The 21,843-nt window shown below is 36.7% G+C and overlaps 1 protein-coding gene across 13 annotated transcripts in view; it reads left to right on the top strand.

The window, feature by feature from the left end:
* The window catches only part of ZMYND11 (zinc finger MYND-type containing 11), a 74,315-nt gene that overhangs the window by 24,403 nt on the left and 28,069 nt on the right, over positions 1–21,843 (top strand). For 7 of the 13 annotated variants that reach the window (XM_043885138.1, XM_043885137.1, XM_043885141.1 and 4 more), the window contains exons 3-5: positions 10,188–10,347; positions 17,648–17,692; positions 20,323–20,484. In XM_043885138.1, the coding sequence (XP_043741073.1) occupies positions 10,188–10,347; positions 17,648–17,692; positions 20,323–20,484 (367 nt within the window). Of the gene's footprint in view, positions 1–10,187; positions 10,348–17,647; positions 17,693–19,762; positions 19,859–20,322; positions 20,485–21,843 lie in introns of those variants that run through there. The other 6 variants (XM_043885145.1, XM_043885143.1, XM_043885142.1 and 3 more) reach the window with 3 other exon arrangements.

The raw sequence follows: 21,843 nt of genomic DNA, 5'->3' as shown, positions 1-21,843 counted from the left end.
GTTGGGTTGTCAACTTGTTTTTTGCTAACGCTTCTTGTGACTTTGTCGAGGAGGTTGGGAGACATTAAAACCATGTTACTTCTGCCATCTTCCCAGCTCACAGCATCAAGTCATTTTTCTAAAAAGAAAAATAATTGCTAAAGGCACTGGGTATTTTCTGAAGTCCTAAAGCAGAGCTGAAAGCAATAAAAATTCCTTCTAGCAGAGGCAGATTCAAGGAGCATTTTTCATTTTTGTATATAACACTAGAACGTACAGAATCTACAGCAGTATCATCTTCAAAGTATCATTAAAATATTACATTTGTGTTGAAATTTGAAAAAAAATTTTATGAGTAGAAGTTTCAGATCCTCAAAGTTAATTGAACAAATAGGGACTAATAACAACTTCTATAATAAAGTAGGATTTTTTTTTTTTTTGTAGCAAATGTTTCTTCTGTGTAATCTGATGATGTCTAACTTCAGGGTTTATGGCAGTAGCCTTTTGTTAGTTGTCAGTTCACCTCCCTTGGAAAGAGTCCTGAGTCTTTTTAATTCTACCTTTTACGTTCTTTTTTTCCAATTGCTAGTTTTCTGTTCAAAAAAGTAGAAAAGGTGCTATAAATTACAGAGCCACTCTTGAGATTTATGGGCTTCCCTGATAGCTCAGTTGGTAAAGAATCTGCCTGCAATACAGGAGATCCTGGTTCGATTCCTGGGTTGGAAAGATTCACTGGAGAAGGGATAGGCTACCCACTCCACTATTGTTGGGCTTCCCTTGTGGCTCAGCTGATAAAGAATATACCTGCAACACAGGAGACCTGGGTTCAATCCCTGTGCTGGGAAGATCCGCTGGAGAAGGGAAGGGCTATCCACTCTAGTATTCTGGCCTGGAGAATTCATGCACTGTATAGTCCATGGGGTCGCAAAAAGTTAGGCACAACTGAGCAACTTGCACTTTCACTTTTCACTTTATTGAATATTTCAAGTATTTAAAAAATATCAGAGAAACTTCTTTGAAAATTTCTGTTATTTGAGGATGGAAGTTTTTGTGGTTTTTTTGTTTGTTTGTTTGTTTTAATTAAAAAAAAATCATTTGTTTTGGCTGCACTGAATCTTCGCTCCTTCAAGGGCTCTTCAGTAGTTGTGGAGAGCAGAGGCTACTCTCCGTTTGTGGTACCTGGCCTTCTCACCGCAGTATCTTCTCTTATTGGAAAACATGGACTCTAGAGCTTACAGGCTTCAGTACCTGTGGTTCCTGGGCTCTATAGTGCAGGCTCAGCAGTTGTGGCACACAGGCTTAGTTGCCCGATGGCATGTGGGGTCTTCCTGGATGAGGAATTGAACCCCTGTCTCTTGCATTGGCATGTAGATTCTTTACCACTGAACCACCAGGGAGTCCTGGGAATGGAAAGTATTTTTACAGAATGAGTCAAATCTGAAATCAAAATACATGTATAGGGTAAAGTTTGATTGTTTAAAATTAATAGTTAACCTGTGCCTCTGATTTAAAAGCTCATGTTTATAAATATGATTTAATAATGGTATTAACTTCCATACGTGTTCTTACTTGAAAAGTAAATAAGCACAAATAAATTTTGGCTTCTCCATAAAAATACTTGACGTTTTTAGGAGCTGAAGGATGTTTTGTGATGTTTAATCATAAGATGAAAACAAATGAGTCGTTTTATGTTGAAAAAGAATTACATGAGTCAGTTTAGATGAACGTAAGCATAGGCAAGAGTAGCTATAATGCTAAATTATAAGTACTACATATGAATTTGTCCGTTTTATGAAATTTGGCTAGGTGTCGTGAAATTAAAGCTGTGAAATATTTGATTACAGCACTTATATAAAACAATTGTTTATAAAATATTTTTATGTTTGTACTACATCATGATGTTTTTAGCCCTTGTTTTACAGTTTTTAAATCAATGAGCAAAGAGATAAAGAACATATGACATCAAAACCAGTAACAGAAATGAAATTTAAGCTTTGAATCCCTAAGATTCCCAATATGATTCATAATTCATTGCCTTGTTATTTTTTAAAATGTCTCCTATATTTTAATATCCAATAAAAAAATAAGTTAACATGTCATTTTTTCCTCTTTAATCCAAATTATTCATATCTAATTTGGATAATTATAATACAATGTTAGACTTTCATAAGTATTCTAAGTAATAGTTACAAGACAAAGACATATTTTTGAAAGAAGTATGGGTTTTATTATAGTCTCTGCCTGTATTATTGGCTAACATTATTGGTGTCATTGGGAGAGATCAGATTATTTTTTGTTGTCTTGGAAAAAGCAGTTGAAATCTTGTTTCCTTTCTGTCTTGAGCAACTTTGATTTTGTGTTTCTAGAGGTGACCACATTTGTGACTAGCATGCTTATCAAACTGATATTGGATTGGTGGACTTAGTCCCATTCAAGTTAATGTTTCAGATTAGGGCATCAATTAATTACATGTATTGCTTACTTTAGGGTCAAACCCCAATTAGAAAATGTGACCTCTGACCTCTTGTGACATATTTGGCATTGAAATTTGAGTTCTCTTGGAGTTCTTCTTGTCACTGCAGACAGACATAAATCCAAACTGTAAGACTTCTTCATGTGTAGGTTGCCTTTGAAGTTGCAACTAGGTACCCATTATTTATTTATTTATTTACTATAGTTCAGTTTTATGAAACCCATGATTTCTAGGAACTATTTATCTTATCCCTGTCAATTTCTATTCCCTCAGTAGATTTATTGTAGGATAGGAAAGTGGCCATTGCCGAAGTTAAAATAAAGTTAGTTTTAAAAAAACTTAACAGTTAATGTTATATTGTATGTGTACTCCCAAGAATTCTTCGTTCTTATAACTACATTCTCATTTCAATCTGGGTTGATTTACTCTTTCTTACATACCATCCTATGGTAGCAGGTTGATAGGTACAGTTTACCACTGTTACCATTGTTATTTTATTTTATATAACAGCCTTACAGAAGAGTTACTGGTTCTGAAGAGCCATAACCACAGTCCCACAGTGAGTTTTGTCCAGCATGCCACATTCGTGGGGCACTCACCTTGGTTGGGATTGTTGTCCACTTGCTTTCATATGTTTCATGTTTCTCTGCAGTTCTGTGATGGAATCATACAGACAAGGCACAGAAAAGTACCATTAAAGAGTAAAAGAATATGGGGAGGGAAGTGGGGGGGCGTTTGGGACGGGGGGTACACATGTATGCTTGTAGGTGATTCATGTCAATGTATGGCAAAACCACCTCAATATTATAAAGTAATTAGCCTTCAGTTAAAAAGAATAAAAGAGTAGTACCAAATAATGGAAGAGGTATCCTAGACAGAATGCAGCTCTGCCCCATGTGAGTGGAATGTTTAATTAATAGTATGACAGGCCTTTGCTGGGAGAGATTGAAGGCAAAAGGAGAAGGGGACGGCAGAGGATGAGATGGTTAGATAGCATCATCGACTCAATGGACATGAATTCTGAGCAAACTCTAGGAAATAGTTAAGGGCAGGGGAGCCTGGCCTGCTGTAGTCCATGGGGTCGAAAAGGAGTTGGACATGACTTAGGAACTGAACAACAATGACAGGCCTTAATTGAAGGGGGAGGAGGTAGTGCTGGGTCACTGAGAGAGAATCAGGAAGACCTTAGGAGGATATGGAATTGATAGAGCCTTGCAAGTTGAGTGGGACTTGGTGAGGCAGAGAGGGGAGTTGAAACAGAGGGACTGTAGAGTCTTCGGGAATGAAAAGTCCAAAAGGCCCAAACCAAGAAGACCTCTAATGCCAGCATTGAGATCTTTATCCTGTGGCTAGAGGGGATGAGAAGTGTGTTTGGAGTACCCTAGACTGAGTAGATTGAATGGTCCTGTAAAATGTCTTTCTTTACCTGGCCTGGTTTTTAGCCTGTGTCATTTCCTGCCTGTGGCAGCTGGTTCCTAATTGGGTTTCTGGCCTCCTCCTGGTCTTGCTGGTCTGTTTCTTCTTTCCATCACTGGTGTCAGAGATGTTTTTCAATAACACCATCTTATCAAATATTCCACAGTATTCTTCTGTTGCCCATGCTTTCCCAGTCCTTGTGCAGGGTATCAGTACCTGACCTTCCTCATTTGCATCACCTCCTGCTGCTTCCTGCTTAGATTGGCCTGCATTCCTGGGCTCTGGAGGATCTGTTATGTTCTACACTCTGCCGAGTTAGACTTCTGGTTCAAGGTGGTGAAGTAGAAGGACGTGCACTCTTCTCCTCCTGTGAGAGCACCAAAATCACAACTAGCTGTTGAACAATCATCGACAGGAGGACACTGGAACCTGAATGCTTCCCAGCCTGGGGACCTGACAAAGGGGTTGGGAATCCACAGAGAATCTGACCTTGAAGCCCAGTGGGATTTGATTACAAGACTTCCACAGGACTGGGGCTAACGGAGACTCTAGACTTGGAGGGCACAAAAAAGACCTCTGTGCACCAAGACTCATGAGGAGTGAAAAGGAGTGTGAAAACTCATGAAATGAGCAGTGAATTCACAGGAAACTGAACCAAAACTGCTAGTGTTGGAGGTGTGGGTCTGCAGGGGCTGACTGCAGGACTGGGGAACTGGCAACAGCTGTCTGGGAATGTCCTCTTTGGCATAAACACTCCTAACCTGACCATGCAGTCTGTAGGGCTGGGTCGCCTCAGACCAAAAAACTACCCAGGAGGGAGTGCAACACCACCCATCAGCAGATAATTGGATTAAAGCTTTACTGAGCAAGGCCCTGCCTACCAGTTCAGTTCAGTCACTCAGTTGTGTCCAACTCTTTGTGACCCCATGGACTGCAGCACACCAGGCTTTCCTGTCAGTCACAAACTCCTGGAGTTTACTCAAACTCATGTCCATAGAGTTGGTGATGCCGTCCAACCGTCTCATCCTCTGTCGTCCCCTTCTCCTCCCTCCTTCAATCTTTCCCAGCATCATGGTCTTTTCCAATGAGTCAGTTCTTCCCATCAGGTGGCCAGAGTTTTGGAACTTCAGCATCAGTCCTTCCAGTGAATATTCAGGGCTGATTTCTTTTAGAATTGACTGGTTGGATCTCCTTGCAGTCCAAGGGACTCTCAAGAGTCTTCTCCAACACCATAGTTCAAAAGGATCAATTCTTCAGCACTCAGCTTTCTTTATAGCCCACCAGAGCAAGACCCATTTTTTCCCATCACCAGGGATTTTTTTCCCATCACCCATTTTTTTCCCATCAGGAAGCTTACACAAACCTCTTAGCCTCCTCCTTCAGTGGACAGACAGAAGAAGCAAGAACCACAGTCCCACAGCAACTAAAACAAAACCAAATTACAGAAAGTTAATCATCATGAAAGAGCAGACAGTTACGTCCCGGATGAAGGGACAAAATAAAACCCCAGAAAAACAACTAAATGAAGGGGAGATAGGCACCCTTTCAGAAAAAGAATTCAGAATAATGATAGTGAAGATGATCTAGGATCTCTGGAAAAGAATGGAGGCGAAGATTGAGAAGATGCAAGAAATATTTACCAAAGACCTATAAGAACTAAAGAACAAACAAGCAGATGAATAATACACTGGAATGAATCCATAACAGGATAACTGAGATAGAAGAACGGATAAATGACCTGAGGACAGAATGGTGGAAATCCCTGCTGCAGGATAGAATATAGAAAAAAGAATGAAAAGAGATGAAGACAGCCTAAGAGACCTCTGGGGCAACATTAAACACAGGAATATTTACATTATAGGGGTCCCAGAAGGAGAAGAGACAGAAAGGACCTGAGGAAATATTTGAAGAGATAATAGCTGAAAACTTCCCTAACATGGGAAAGGAAGTAATCAACCAAGTCCTGGAAGCACAGAGTCCCAGAAGGAACAACCCAAGGAGGAACACACTGAGACACATGGTAATCAAACTGACAAAAATTAAAGACAGAGATAAAATAGTAAAAGCAACAAAGGAAAAACGACAAATAATATACAAGAGAACTCCCATCAGGCTATCAGGTGATTTCTCAACAGAAACTCTACAAGCCAGAAGGGAATGGCATGACATATTTAAAGTGATGAAAGTGAAAAACCTACAACCAAGAATACCCAGCAAGACTCTCCTTCAGATTTGATGGAAAACTCAAAAACTTTCCAGACAAGCAAAAGTTAAAAGAACTCAGCACCACCAAAACAGATTTTCAACAAATGCTAAAGGAACTTCTCTAGGGAGAAAACAAGATAAGGAAAAACCCTACCTATAGAAAATAAACCCAAAACAATTAAGAAAATGGTAATAGAATCATACATATCAATAATTACCTAAAATGTAAATGGATTAAATGCACCAACCAAAAGACAAAGACTGGCTGAGCAGATGAAAACGTGCACATATGCAGTTCCACTTACCACATCAGTCTGCTTGACCCCCCTCAATTACACATAATTACTTTATATTGTTAGGTTAATCATGTTCCCATTATGGCCTGCAATTATAATTATCTTTTATTTTTGTCTATTGATTGTGAAAATTGATAAACAACTTTTACTGTTCTGATTATGTAACTATTATTTATTTAATACCATAGTATCGTGATTTGTCAGCAGAAAAATTACAGAAATCTGTATCACTGAAACTACCATTTAATAGAAAACCCTGTAATCACTTTTTAAAATCCAGATGCCTATCAGAATTATCTTGGAATTTTTTGAAAAATACAAAGGCCCAGGTATTGCTTTTATTTTTGCCAGAACTCCACAGATATGTCTTATGAGCAGCCATATTTAAAAACAGCTGGACTATTTGAGGATCTTTTACTTTTATCCAATTTGTTTCATTTTTTCTATTTCATATTCAGTGCTTGCATTTCATTTAGTTTGTGTTTTCTAATTTCTCCATCTCTCTTTTTTTTATATTCTTTCCTAAGCCTTTATCAGTGTAGTAGAAGAGCTTTTGTATACATATATATAAATAATATGTATAATAGATATATTTTAGAAAACTTATGAATTTTTGCCTAACTAAAAATGTATTGACATTTTGATTCCACTTCTATTCATACTGTTTGACAGTATGAATTTTAAATATATTGTGTAGGATATGATTAATACAAATTAGTTATGTATAAATCTATTTAAATTATTAATGACATCATTCAAGATGCTCCTATTTTCATTTTTTCTGCACTTGATAAAATATTCTCAGAGTAATGTTAATATGTCTCACTATGATTATATATTTTTTTCTTTTCCCTTATATTTCTCCTGATTTTTGGTTTTTTTTAATCTTTATTTCTTTGTTGTTAAGGTGCCTAATGGTTTATGATGTCTATCTTCTTTATGAATGGTACCTTTTATCATTAAAAATAATCATCTTTGTTTCATTTTTTAAAAAGACCTTGTTAAGGATGTAGAAAAAGTTACAAATAGCAGTTTTTCAAAGTTAATCAGGAAAAATTATATTACAATTGTAATGGTATTTACCCTCCTCTAATCTAAATTACAGAATGGTTTTCATGAATCTTTGCCAACTGACTTTAAAATCATTATGGATAAGTAAAGGACAGAAGAGCTAAGATGAGTTTGGAAAGAAAGGAAGGAGCCTGCCCAAGACTGGCAAGCCCATGCAGGAGAAAGGAGCTATCGTACATTTGGAGGGGTGGTAAATGATGGCTACTTTTTTTGTATAAATAGTCTTCAGCCAGTAGATACATGAACAAAATAAAAAAGGAGTACTGTTGAAAAAGAAAGTACTCCTCACACCCCTTTTGGGTGAACCCCTGTTCTCAGAAGTAATCTCTTTTGACAGTTCCTGGAATATACCCCTAGAACTCTTATACAGAGATAATTATATAATGTTTTTGAGAAATTGTACCTATACCATGATTTCTTTTCAAAGATCCATTCTCTTAGCAACTTTCAAATATGCAGTATAATATCGTTAACCATAGTCACCACGATATCTACTGTATCTCCTTGAGTTAATTATCTAATAACTGAAAGTTTGTACCTTTTGACCATTGTCACGCATCTTGCCCATTCCCTCCCCACCCCTCATGGCTGGCAATCACCAGTCTGTTCTCTGTATCTAATGACTGTTTTTTTGGTTTGTTTCACGTATCAGTGAGATCATATGGTACTCGTCTTTCCCTGTCTGACTTATTTCATGTAGTATAATGCCTTCAGAATCCATCTATGTTGTCACAAAAGGCAAGTTTTTTTATGGCTGTGTAATACTCCATTATATATATATATCTGTATCTCACATCTTCTTTATTCATCTGTCCATGAGCACTTAGGTTGTTTCCATACCTTGTCTACTGTAAATATCTTGGCTATTGTACATACTGCTTCAGGGAACATGGAGGTGCAGATGTGTTTTCATTTTCTTCAGATCAATACCCAGAAGTAGATCATATGGTAGTTCTATTTTAAATTTTTTGAGGAACCTCCATGTTCTTTTCCATAGTGGCTAAACCAGTTTACATTCCCACTAACACTGTACAAATGTTCCTTTTTCTCTACATCCTTACTAACACTTGTTATCTCTTGTCTTTTTGCTGATGGCCATTCTAACACGTGTGAAGGGACGTTTCATTGTGATTTTTGGTTTGCATCTCCCTGATGATTAGTGAAGTTGAGCATCTTTTCATGTACCTGTTGACTGTGTGTATGTCTTCTTTGAAAAGTGTCTATTCAGGTCGTCTGCCGGGTTTCTGATTGGGTTGATTATTTCTGTTGGTGTTGACCTTTATATATCAAAAGATATTTGTACCTCTGCTGCATCATTTGCCACCCTTAGCTGGCAGGCAGCAAAGCTAACACATCAGTCTGTGGACCATTTCACCTTGTCTCCTCCTGCCCTTGTTTGTTACGGCAGTGGGGCATGGGAGTGGGGCTCCCATGTCACTTCCTTTTTATCTCTCAGTTAACTGCATTGGCAGAGAAAATAGAAAATAACTCTTTAAAGTTATCTGATGTCTAAACAAAAACCAGTTCTCTTCCACAAGCTATAGACACAGAGGCTCTGCATTCCCTCTGCCATGATTTACTCCTTGCTTGAAATGAAATTCATCTCCTGAGTTTTGAAGGTTTTTCAGTGATGAGATCTTGGTTTGTGGGTTTTTTTGGTTTGTTTTTGTGTGTGTGTGTGTGGTTGCGCTGAGCAACCCTGGACCGTCAGGGAAGTCCTGAGTTCTTGCCTTTTTTCTTGTTTTGACTGCTCTGATAGATACTTAAATGACAGAGTAACTAGATGCAGAATCCGTCTGTTGTACTCTAATTCCTGTATACCCTGGGGCACTCAGCCCTGTCTTGCAGCACAGGATGTTTTTCTGGAGAGACTGAGGCCAGCATGATTTGTCTCACAGTATGTTTTTGTGTCTATATCTAGACACAAAATATACCCTGGTATCCTAGTTTACCAGGGATATTGGGGATTGGAGTATTGGAGTATGGAGTATTGGGGATTGGAGAGGAATGGAAAATGGCACAAATTCAGTTGTGGCTGTAACGTTTTATTTCCTTGAAAAATGAAATGATATGAAGCAAATATGCCATAATGTTAACCCGAGTTTAGTACAATTGCTGAGTGCAAGAGAATCTGTAAACAGCATTCTCTGTGGTGCAGGGTGTGTTCGGAACAAAATTTTTTAATAAATATGCCATGTAACTATAAATCAGGGAGAGCTTGTATGCTTTAGTGATGCAGTTCAAAATATATTTAATTGAAGATCACATTTTTGCTTTATTGATCATAGCATGCATTCTTGTTTTCTTTATATGTTGACAATCAGCTGTGTACTTTCTGTATTTTCTTTTGTGTCATTTCCTAAGTTTTTAGTAAAAGTATTTTATATTCCAGTATCCTGAAGATGATAAAATTCTAGATTGAGAATCTGCAGAGTGGAGGTTAGCAGCAGTTGCCACAGAGGCTAGAACTAAATGGGATGTTTGACTATAAAATCTGTTAAAAGATTTATTTATGCTGGTTTGGGAGTATTTTGAACAAATGTTCCTCTAAATATGCAAAATAGATTTAAGGTTTAAAATATTATGATAATTGAAAGAGTTCAGTGTTCAGGACTGACTGACTTCTTTCTTTTCTTTCTGTAGGGCTCTCATAAGTATGTCACAATAAAGAAAAATATTTTCTTACTTTTATTCATTTTCATTTTTCAGGACTAAGAGATTTTAAATTTGTTTTCCTCTGTATTCAGGTACATGTCTCGAGTCCACGGTATGCATCCAAAGGAGACCACTCGTCAGTTGAGCTTGGCTGTGAAAGATGGTCTCATTGTGGAGACGCTGACAGTGGGCTGCAAAGGCTCCAAAGCTGGTATCGAACAGGAAGGATATTGGTTACCAGGCGACGAAATTGTAAGTTTTTTATTTTATAAATCTGGAACGTTACTTATGTATAGCCCAGAGAGATTTGTTTTCAGAAGTTTGTTAATACTTCACAGTAAGGACCTGCGTTGGTAGGATGGCTCCTTTCCTTCCTGATTGTTTGGGAGAAAACTCACCTGTGCAGGGAGTCTGCTTCTCCTGTCTGGGTTGCCTTGAATTTGAAAAATAAAGGAAAGCCCTTTGAATGTACACACAATTAATGGTATTCCTTAAGCGTTTTCTTCAGTAAATATTAGTAAAAAGAAGAAAAAGTTTCAGTGAGGATAATGTTGATGCGGTCCAGACAGACTGAAAAGAATATATACTTCTCTACTCGGGGTCACATACAGAAGTACCTTTTTTAAATGTAAAGATTGGTTTCATGTGTAATATGTCTGTCTTTCTTCCTTGTTTGCTATTAACTTTTCTTATACTTTAATGACAAGTCTGTTTTTGGAACAGAAAGGTTTAAAATAGGATAAACATTAATTTTTTAGTTCTAAAATGAATAGATTTGATAATCAGATATATTGAGAGTGCCTTATCATGAATTTTCTAAAATCTAGAATTATAAAAATGACATGGTATCTTAAAATTGGTTCATTTCCCCAGAACATTGTCTTTCCCTTCATGACTCTAGGCAGTTGAGCCAACACAGACACTCACTTGTCAAGTCTGAGAGCAGTGAACTAACAGCACAGTTTTCTGTGGTAGACTATTAGCTTTAACACTGTTTTTGTCAATTTAATAAGTGCTTTTAAAGTTTCAGGAAAGAAAATTCATGTTTTTCACAAATAGAAAACATGGAATAAAAAATGTTTAATTTCACTGGTATCATTTGATTTGTGCACTAGAAATATTCTTGAAAACTTAAGTGAAAATGTTTATATTAGAATAATTCTTCAGTTGCCATCCTTGGTGGTTTAGTTGCTAACTTGTGTCCAAGTCTTGCGACCCCATGGACTGTAGTCCACCAGGCTCCTCTGACCGTGGGTGGAATTTCCCAAGCAAATACACTGGAGTGGGTTGCCATTTCCTTCTGCAGGGGATCTTCCTGACCCAGGGATTGAACCCAGGTCTCCTGCATTGCAGGCAGTCTCTTTACCAAGTGAATCACCAGGGAAGCCCTTTACGTAAAATTAAAGTTTTTGCCAATAAAGAAACTCTGGGTGCCAAGCTATAATAATAATAATAATAATAATGTCAAGTGGTATAAATCTATCTATAGCAGACATTTAAAGGAGGGCCACTGATAATTGATAGCTTATCATATACTCAAAATGATCCAGATAATATAAAATTTTTAATCCACAACCACTTAGAAACATAAAGATTTACTATAGAAGGCTATGTGGATAATTTCTGAGATGTCTGTAGCAACCGGCCAGTAGTAAAAGCAACTTAATCCGTAAGATTTTGGTTTGTGGATCATATGCGCAAGTTTTTCATAAAAGTGATTGATTTCTCCTGTTTAGATTTGTGCTTTTCCATATGCTTTTTTCCCTCTTCAAGTTGAAGTTTTTTGTTCAGTTTAATTCAGCAAGCAGTTAATGAGTTATATATGTTCAACCACATTAGGTTCTGTATTCTAGTTTTATGTATACATGTCCCCACTGCATATGTTTTTATAGCATCTTCCTTTTCTTTTTTCTAGATGAAATCTCACATGTAAGTCAAACAACGTATACAGATTTTATTAATTCTGGTTGGTTCTTATTCACAAGCATTTTTATACCAAGTATACATGTATGATTTAAGTACCACTGAGTATAAACATTGTACCTAGTTTATGAAATAGTGAAATAAAAAGAGGTAAGGTTTCTGTCCCATCTCAGATACTGTTTCTAGTTGTGTGAGGGAGTTTCTAACCTCTGATACTCATTCTTCAGCTGTAATATGGGCACATTAATATTGCTTTCATTTGGTTATTTTGAGGATTAAATGAGATTATCTATAGAAAGCATTTAACTATGCACTCAAAGAAAGTTTTTGACCAGTGAATAGATATGTTTAAAACAAGAAATGCCTTTTGTGTAGCAAAAGCACACAAATTTCTTACTAAACAGCAAGCAAAGATTCTCATCATTATTTTTTTTTACTTTTAACCTGTAATTGCAAACACACGTTTTGTAATGACATTTTCCTTTAGGATGCTGGATCTGTATTTAAGATGTAGTTATAAAATGATGAGGCTGATTATACGTGTATCTCATGGTTGTGGCTGGTGGACCACTTGCTACCCAGGGCTGTTTGTGTGTTGCAGTTTTCATGCCCTGAGAATACTCTGGAGGACACACAACTGACCTGTGTCACCCTTGGCACAGCGCAGGCATCTTGCAGTGGCCAGTTCTGTGTGTGAGTAGGGACTGTGTGGCCTGTGCATGCAGGCTGCTGTGTACGGGGGCTGGTGTGAATTGCACAGCTTAGGAATTGCCACCGTCTCCTCAGATATACTTGTTGCATGTTTATTTAGCAGTTCTCTAGCACATGGCAGTGACGTGTCTTGTTCTAACAAAATTAGTCTTAGGGAAGGTCAATTTTCTAATCCGCACAAAGGTTTTCTGTGGTCTTTGACAGCCCTGCATGCTGGCATTTGAGTCTGGGGCTCTTCTTTATAGTTTCTCCACTTTTTATACGAGATGATACCTCTGAAAGCTTGAGGTTTTAGATTGGAGGGTGTGCATTATTATTTATCTCACTGACTTTCTACTAATTATTAAGAGAAGAAAAAAATCAAGTTGATATATATGGCCTATAAAAGTCAAGTAGATTATATATGTAAGGAAAGGGATAGGATTTTTCTACTATTCATTTTTAAACCTTTATTCAGAGTTACAAAGACTCTTTACTCAGGGAGTTCTGTCATTTGAGAAATGTAGTGAAGCTACTCTTCTCTTCATTCTATAGCCTCTAAAAATAGCAGCTATAGCTCAGAGGTAGACAAGTTGGTTCCCCTTGATAAGTCCTACAAGTTGTATCCCTTGGGATACTGTGTATTAGCAAAGAGGCTGGACTCCTTGTCCTCATGTCCATGGCTCTGTTGAGAGAGAAGGTAGGCAAAAGTGTTGTTTCTTAGGCCACAAAACCATCACTGAACAGAGTCCACTGTGTCATGTTTCTATTCCGCCTTGCTACCTTTTTTCCAATGTTTATTTTAAAAAACTTGATACAGTTGAAAAATATGCATATCTTAAATACTATTGTTTTATTAAATCCAGCTATCATGTAATAAAAGCCTAACTCTAAAAAGACTATTTCAGGATACAATTATATATAATTTTTTTAAGAGGAAGCCTGTGTAAGTCAAAGACGGTAACCTCCATTGTACTGAGTATTCTGCTAGGAATGAATTGATTTCTAGACACTTTGAGATGCTGATCTTAACCACCATTTTGTATCTCTTTTGAAGTGAGAATTCGTTTGGAGAAACTGATGAAATTCAGTAGTACATAAGCATCTTCATGGTGATATTTTAAAATGTCTATTTGAGATAGAATGAAAAGCGTAATTATTAAAAACGAAGCCTCTCTCAATTTTAAATGGTTAGTTTAAATATTAGTCAGTAAACAGTGGAAGTATGTACTAGCCATAGTACATAGTACATACATAGTACATAGTATGTATATGTACTAGCCAGTTTTTTGGTTTTTTTTTTTTTTTTTTGCCAGTTCTTAAAATGACAGGCTTGCCGAGCCTGGGCAACACTCTTGTAAGTTTTCTGTGGTCATCTTTAATTTTCAGATATCTGTCATTACTATTCACTCAGATGATCTGAATAGCTCTTTTAGAGATCATTTTTAAAGCTTTTGATATTATACTGGTAAAAGGCCAGTAGATCTGGGTACATACTGAAACTTGTGTTTGTTTCATTTCAAGGCTTGTTTCATTTTTTTTTTTTTTTTAAGGAAAAACTACATTTGCCTAGATTGCTTCATCATCTGCTTGCTCTAAACTAATGTACATGGATGGCTACATTCAGTCTGTATTCCATCATGATAGTTCATGTCCTCTATTTTAACAACTTGAGAAATATATTTCTTGGGCAGAAAATTTTACCATTGCTCAGCTAAGATGAGTTTGGTATTTAGTAGCTCCCTTGTGGTAAATGCAACTTAATTTCTTAATTCACTAAAGATAGGAAAGTCTTATAAAAGTATTTAATTTTACGCAGACATACCTCATTTTATTGTACTTTGGCTTGTGCTTTTTTTTACAAATTGAAGGTTTGTGGCAACTCTGCGTTGTCCAGTGACAGCATTTTTAGCAGTAAAGTATTTTTATAATTTTAATATAATTTAATGTCTGTACCTTTTTTAGACATACTGTTATTGCACCTTAATAGATTACAGTACAGTGGAAACACACCTTTTATATGCAATGAGAAACCAAAAAAATTCATGTGACTTTCTTGCAATAATCTCTTTATTGCAGTGATCTGAAACTGAACCCATAGCATCTCTGAGGTGTGCCTGTATAAGTGTAGCAGGGCAGGTGACCTTGAGTTATGGATCCTGTGCAGATAAAACAAATATGTGTTTTGATATTGAGGTTGTTGATATTATTTATTTGGTGACTCCCAACTTGATTCATGGTCCCTGGCACAAAGCTATGACTATCTATGATGTGACAGACACTTTTTAATCTGAATTAAATATTTTGGTCACCAGTATAGAGGATGGCATATAAGTGTGAAAAGGTGACATTTGCTACAAGACTACTTGTCTCTTTACTTGCCTGCCAGATCTGGACTCAGGGTCTCCTTTCTACTTGTGTGGGTCATGCCAGTCCAAAAACGAAATACCGGCTTAGGAACCACAGCTTAGGTTTTCAGTTAGTGTGCCTCCACCGGTTGTGCTGCCGATGACTGGAGAGCAGCTGCAGACATGAGCTCCCATCTCGGCTGGTCAGGCCTGCTCAACTTCAGCAGTTTTCACATAACCTAGTTTGTTCTCTGACAAGCAGTACCTCTTGCTAGTTTTTACATAAGTCTTGAGTTAAGGTTGGTACCTTTTAAGAAGCATCATTAATGAAAACACAAATTTTGTGGTTTATTGAAAAGATTAACATATTGGGGATAAATGGATTTAGTTTTAATTTACAGAGGGACAAGATAGGTACTTTTTTCCCTGTCTTCATCTCTTTTTTCCTGATTCAAAAGGACCAGTCTAAAAGACACTGAGGTTTATATACCTCTTGAAACTTGGCTGAAAGCTCGCATCTTTTGTGTAAAGAGGTAGGTTTGGACTTATGTCTTATTCTTCAGAAATTACATGATTAAACAGCCATGGCAAGATGTGTTCCCCTGCTTTGTTCCCGAAAAAACATTGAGAGGCCTGCAAACAGCCCACTTCATAAATACAGCATAACGAAGTAAGAATTTTTTTAAAAAAGTTTACATCTTTGTGTTTTCTTATTATACTTATAATCAGTCATGTTTTTAAACTTTTTTGTCCCTTGAATTCTGTTGGTTTTTTAAATGTGAATTATATTTTATTATGTTTGTTCTAATTATGTGCAGAACTACATATTTCTCCCAAAGGTCCATTACCTGCATCAGATACAATTTTTTATTTACTAAATATTAAGTAATAAGTGATGTATTGGTGATTATTAATTAAAAGTCAGTTATTCTGTGGTTCTATGTGCAAAAAAAACTGTTAGGTACTTAGACGTTCTTGCTTTGGTGATGAATTTCTATTTTACTCAGTAGAATATTTTGGGTCATATTGTCCTGTTATACTCTTTTCAGCTTGTGTGTGTGTGTATGTGAGAGTTCTTTTGTTTTCCTGTTTTTAAATTTTATTTCACTAAGCAGTGTTTTAATATTCTAATTAAAAAATAACATTTAAAATTACTGGAAATCTTTAACCATAAAAATCTTACCTCTCAGTGGTGAACTGAATTTATTATCAGAATTAAACTAAACCTAGAATTTGCATAGAATTAATTTTAGATTGTTTCTGTGTAAAATACCACACGAAAACACATACTTGATGATGTGAGGTTTTATCTGCTCACTGTGTAGAAACAGGGGACTGGTGTGAAAGCTAAGTCTCTTGCACATGTGAGGGAGGCTGTCTCCAGGCACAGTCCTCTCGCTGAGGCTCCTTGCTGCAGCGTTAACTCTCAGTCCGGTAACAGTGCTTCTTGTCCCATCTTGCTTACAGAAATGCTGGGAGAGTTAACAGTCCTAGTGCACTTAGGGTCCTGAAGAAGAAATTCACACGTGGGTAATTGCAAGTGTCACACCATTTAGTGACTTATCAATTCCCATTTTGTGCATTATAGCAAATAGATCATCTTAACACCAGCTAACAGTTACTAAGCATAGTAACTTGTTTGATCCTTGCAAAAGCCCCATGAGCTGAGGTTTGTGCTAGTCTAGCTCTGGAGTCTTAACCAAATGCCTTAAGTGGTGAGAGCCATAGATCAGCAGGCTGCCTCTTGATGGTAGAATGTTTTCTACTCAGTTCTGAAGACCACCTGTATAAACTTCACACTGTGGTGAAGTACCAAGTTGACCACATTTATATTCATCACTCGGCAGGTTTTTTTTTTTTTTGGCCTTTTCATACTGTTCATGGGGTTCTGAAGGCAAGAATACTGAAGTAGTCTGCCATTCCCTTCTCCAGTGGACCATGTTTTGTCAGTCCCTGAGTACCTGGGACATGCCCTTCAGCCACTCCACATAGCTGGATGACACGCCTGGGGCCTTGGTTGTCCCACTGCTAGTTCTCGTTGAGCATGTAAACCTTCACTGGCTGTAGGATGTCAGGGAGATGGTGAAGGACAGGGGAAGCCTGGTGTGCTGCAGTTCATGGGATTGCAAAGAGTCGGACACAACTTAGCAACTGAACAACAATAACAGCAACCCCCAATTTTAAAAAAAACCCAGTGTGAATCAGTTTGGGATCAATAAGACACACATTTGTGATCATGCACAGATTTAAATGACACTGAATTTGTTAGTAAAATGTTTTTCTGTCATCTTCATAGGTTTCATGGAACATGAATTCCTATAGATTTTCTTTGTGTTCATTTTGTAGTGTTTGTGTTAGTGAAAAAAGTTTACTCTTAAACTAGTAATGATTCTTGAGTTTGTATGCTACTGTCGTTTCATTAATGATTACCACAATGATAGATTACTAGTTGATATCATCTGCCAGATACTATGTATAGCAACTAATAAACAGTTTGACCATGTACCAAACCCCTTTAGCTCTGTATATTGCCTGATATTGAGCAAAGCTATAGGAGAGAGACCAAGATTATTTTGTTTTTATTTTGAAAGGCCTACAGCATGCAGCCTTTCTTCAGGACAGCAACCCCAGCCAAGGTGAACCGATTTTGCACTATATTATTTTACTTTAATTCTGCTTTTTTAAAAAATTGAATTTCTCTTTCTTTAGGCCAGCTTAGTTAATTCTTGCTAGAATTGTTCATTTAAACCATACTCTTTACATTGTTTCTAGTTTTGGATTTTGTGCTCATAGGTTTGCTTTTTCTAAAACTTTCTTGTATTGAAGTAGCATTTCACACATTATGTTGATAAGGCTGAATGTTGAATAGTTGCTGACTTCTGATGAAATTCAGTGAAAATGCAAGCTTAGTTTTTTGGCATACACTATTGAATATTAGTCAAAAGCACTATATAAATCTGTTTACTGAAAGACAAACCATATACAACTCTTCCCTATAATAAACATATCATTTATACCTCAGAAAAACGTTTCCTGGATTCAGAGTGTAGATACTTTTGACCTTGACTTTGCATGTTCTGTGTATTTAAATAGCTATTGCAGTGATTGAAAGAGTAAACAACACATTCATTCCCAGCTCATGCTCTCTTTTATATCAGAAACAAAGTTAGTTGATGCCATTATATAAACATTTATCCAAATGTTTCTCTACCTCATTTGAATTATAATTTTGTTTTTATAATTTTTATGAAAAACTAGATCTAGAATTAAACACCCCATTGACGAAAGATCCGTTTTCATCCTTGTTTCATGGGTGGATGGGAGAAGGCAGGGTTAGGTGAAGGCAGGCGGTGTCAGGAGGAGGCCAGAGCGGTCCACCAGCATGTGTTCTCTGACTTCCTCTTAGTGAACCTAGTGATTGCCATGTTGAGAATCACAGGGAGATGAATTGATGTGTAAAAAAAATCTCAAATGATGAAGAATGGCAGTTTCTTTTGTTAATGAGTATACATAAGCCACCAAAATCCTTTTAAGATGTCTCTGAACAGTTACGAGGAAAATATTCTGAAACATTTGGTTTTAAATTTGGAAAGAGTAAATTTTAAAAAGCCATCTTATCTCCATTGGAAACTAAATTATCAATGATTTTTGGTGCAAACACTGAAATAGCTAAAACACAGCTTCCTTATGAGCTGCGTGAAAGGGCTACACCAAAGGTTGTTACTTTAGTGCAGCCAAGCACCACAGTTTACTGTGGCAGCGCTATGTCAGACTTGGTGGGGGAGCTTTTTTCTACCATGCACGGATGAGGCTTTTATGTCAAATCAGTACCTTATGGTCTTTTAAATAGTCTGACTGAAATTATTCCTCCCTTACTGAGTGAGCAGAGTCTACACATAATGCAGCAAACAACTAAAAATGGTAGTGCTTTTTTCTTTATTACTTTGGTTGCTACAGATTGCCAGTTTCTTACTAAAAAGCAAGCAAAAGAGTTTACTTTTCTGCAGAACTTACTAGTGTACTTTAGCCGTGTCTCTAAAGGTGGATTGGAAGGTGTGAATTTCAGAACATGAGCTGCTCATGTTCATTTTGAAGGAGAGAGACGTATTCTTCTCATATGGTTGAGCAGCACTGCATTTGAACCCTTGCCAGAGTTAGTGCTGACTGAACAAGTGCTCTATCATAGCCATTTATTGCAGGAGTTATTGACATAAGGGGGATAAGAAAGCTGTTCACTCGCAGAAGCAGAGTGTAGACAATGATTTATAAAAAGAAAAATGATGGCAGAGCCCAAGTTTAAAATTTCAAGTTCCTCATTGGAAATGGCCTTGATAATACTAACTGTGGGTTTAACCCTTATTCATTCAACTACCACATCTGCAAGAGAAGGTTGAGAATTAATCCATCACTCTTAATAGGGGTGTTTTTTGATATATGCTAAGAGTGATATTTATGAAGAATGAATTCCAAATTAAGGGAAGTTACACTGGTCTCCTGTTTGTGTTTAAATGGTACTGGCTGTACAGAAAAAAAAAAGTGTAACAAAGAAAATGTTGAACACCTGTTATGGTCTTTTATTTCCAGGAATAGTCCCAATAAGAAAATAAGCCAGCTTCCTTTTTTTTTTTTTTGGTGGTAATGTCCTTTGGAGAATGTGATTAAATCTTTAGTTTCACATTTTCAATTTATTTTTCCAAATTCAACAGACCCTGAAAATTTGACAACCTATCAGAACATGGACATTCTGATTAATGATTATTTTCAATAAAGCATCCAATACCATGGATGAGAAGATAAGAATAGTGAGCATCACCATTTATTACTATTCTCTCCGTTTCCAAAGTATGCTAAGTACTTAGTATATTTCTTTAAAGAAAATCAGGACAAAACAGAGGTTTGTTTATTTGAAATACTAAGTTATAGATGTTGCTTTGGGGTATTCCATTTACTAAAGAAATTATCCCATAGATTCTATAAAAACTGAAAGATAATGTTAGAAGTTGGATTGGCTTTGGGCTTAATTCATTTTGGACTGGTTTTGTTATCAGATCACCTTAAGATATTTCTGAATATAAATATGTTTAGGAGAGAATTGAAAATTAAAAGAAGCAAATTTCTAGGTATTTTTTCCCTCTTGTTTTAACACAGTAAATGTTTAAAATTGTTTATAATGCCTAACTTCTGATGGACTTTAGTTTCAATTTTGTTCTTAGTCATTGCGGATATTGACAAAATGTCATACGAAATTATTTTGTATTTTTTGTAGGACTGGGAAACAGAAAATCATGACTGGTATTGTTTTGAATGCCATTTGCCTGGAGAGGTGTTGATATGTGACCTGTGTTTTCGTGTGTATCATTCCAAGTGTTTGTCTGATGAGTACAGGCTTAGAGACAGCAGTAGTCACTGGCAGTGCCCAGTTTGCAGGGTGAGTACCTATGAGCTTTAATGTGCTGGTCAGAGGGTTGGAATTCATTGATAATAGCTGCACAAAGATATCCCAGGTGGTCTTGCCAGGTTAATGGATAAAGCACTGGAGGGTGGGGGTTATCTACTGAAATGATGGTTAATGAACATAGAACACTCATAAATGAATATCACAGAACACATACTCAGGGTATGTATTTTAGAAAGTTTCAATCATGTAAAAATATACTCTCTTCTTTTTACAATTCCCTCTGAATTGTGTGACTCCTTTAATGGACAGACTTTGGGAATCAAGACCCACTGTCCCATACCAAGGTCTGTTCAATCAGTCCTCTTGGCTGCTCAGAAAACACAGGTAGCAAAAGGCACATTGTTGGAAAAGTTCTGTATCTACTTTCCATTTTATATCCATGTAATGTTGCCTTTATTTTTTTTGTCATGTCATGGGTTTATTTCTTTTCTTTGGAGGGTGGAGGGATGGGACAGTTGTGTATCAAGAATTCTCCAAAATGAAATAGTCTGGTAGGTAAAATAGGTACTTCCCATGATTATTTTCATTCATATTATTTCCCCGTTGAAAAGTGTACATGATTGTGCTTGTTGGCTGCCAGTGTGGTGTGTGTGTGAGTGATCGCAATGCCTAAATACCACGTGATGTATGGCCTTGATGGTGATCAGTCAGGAATTATTTGATTGGAACTTCTATTGTTTTGTACTAACTATTGTTAATATACTTACTTGGAATCATGCAAATTGCCGAGATTACTCATGGGTTCTGTTTGTGAACATGTTTTATAATACTTGTGTAACTTTAATAGTCACTTCTTCTTCAAAAAAGTCATGTCTTTATCTCCTCTTTGATACCAGCCAGAAATCATCTGGTTCATTTGCCAGCATGATGAGCAAAATACAGTGTCCCTTCTAGTTTTCTTTTAGTGACTGTGGCTTTGTGTTACCTAAGTATGTTTCTTAGCATCCCTACTGTACTTTTTCAGTAGGCAGACAGAAGACTATTGGTATAACATTTTAAATACGTGTGTTATGATGACATGTAATCAAATGCCTAAATGCTAGATAATTAGTGATAAACCTCTAGGTCTGAACAGATCAGTATCAAGCCTCAGGGTGTGGACCTTCTCTAGAGGCCTGCAAGAATTTGAAGGCTACAATAAATCAGTATGGAGCTACACTAATGTCCCACAATTTACTCTCATGGGTTTGTGTTTTACAAGTAAATAATACCCTGGTTTTCACTAACAGTTTACAGTAGAGGATATAAAGAATTATTTACATCTGAAGAACAAAAGTATTAAGGTAGTAAAAATATAAAAGAGGTGAGGTCACTGGTCAAATAATAGGG

This window comes from Cervus elaphus, chromosome 23, assembly GCF_910594005.1.
Source record: "Cervus elaphus chromosome 23, mCerEla1.1, whole genome shotgun sequence".
Classification (NCBI taxonomy): domain Eukaryota; kingdom Metazoa; phylum Chordata; class Mammalia; order Artiodactyla; family Cervidae; genus Cervus; species Cervus elaphus.
The sequence above is the reverse complement of the archived record's forward strand: the minus strand, read 5'-3'. Positions and strand labels throughout refer to the sequence as shown.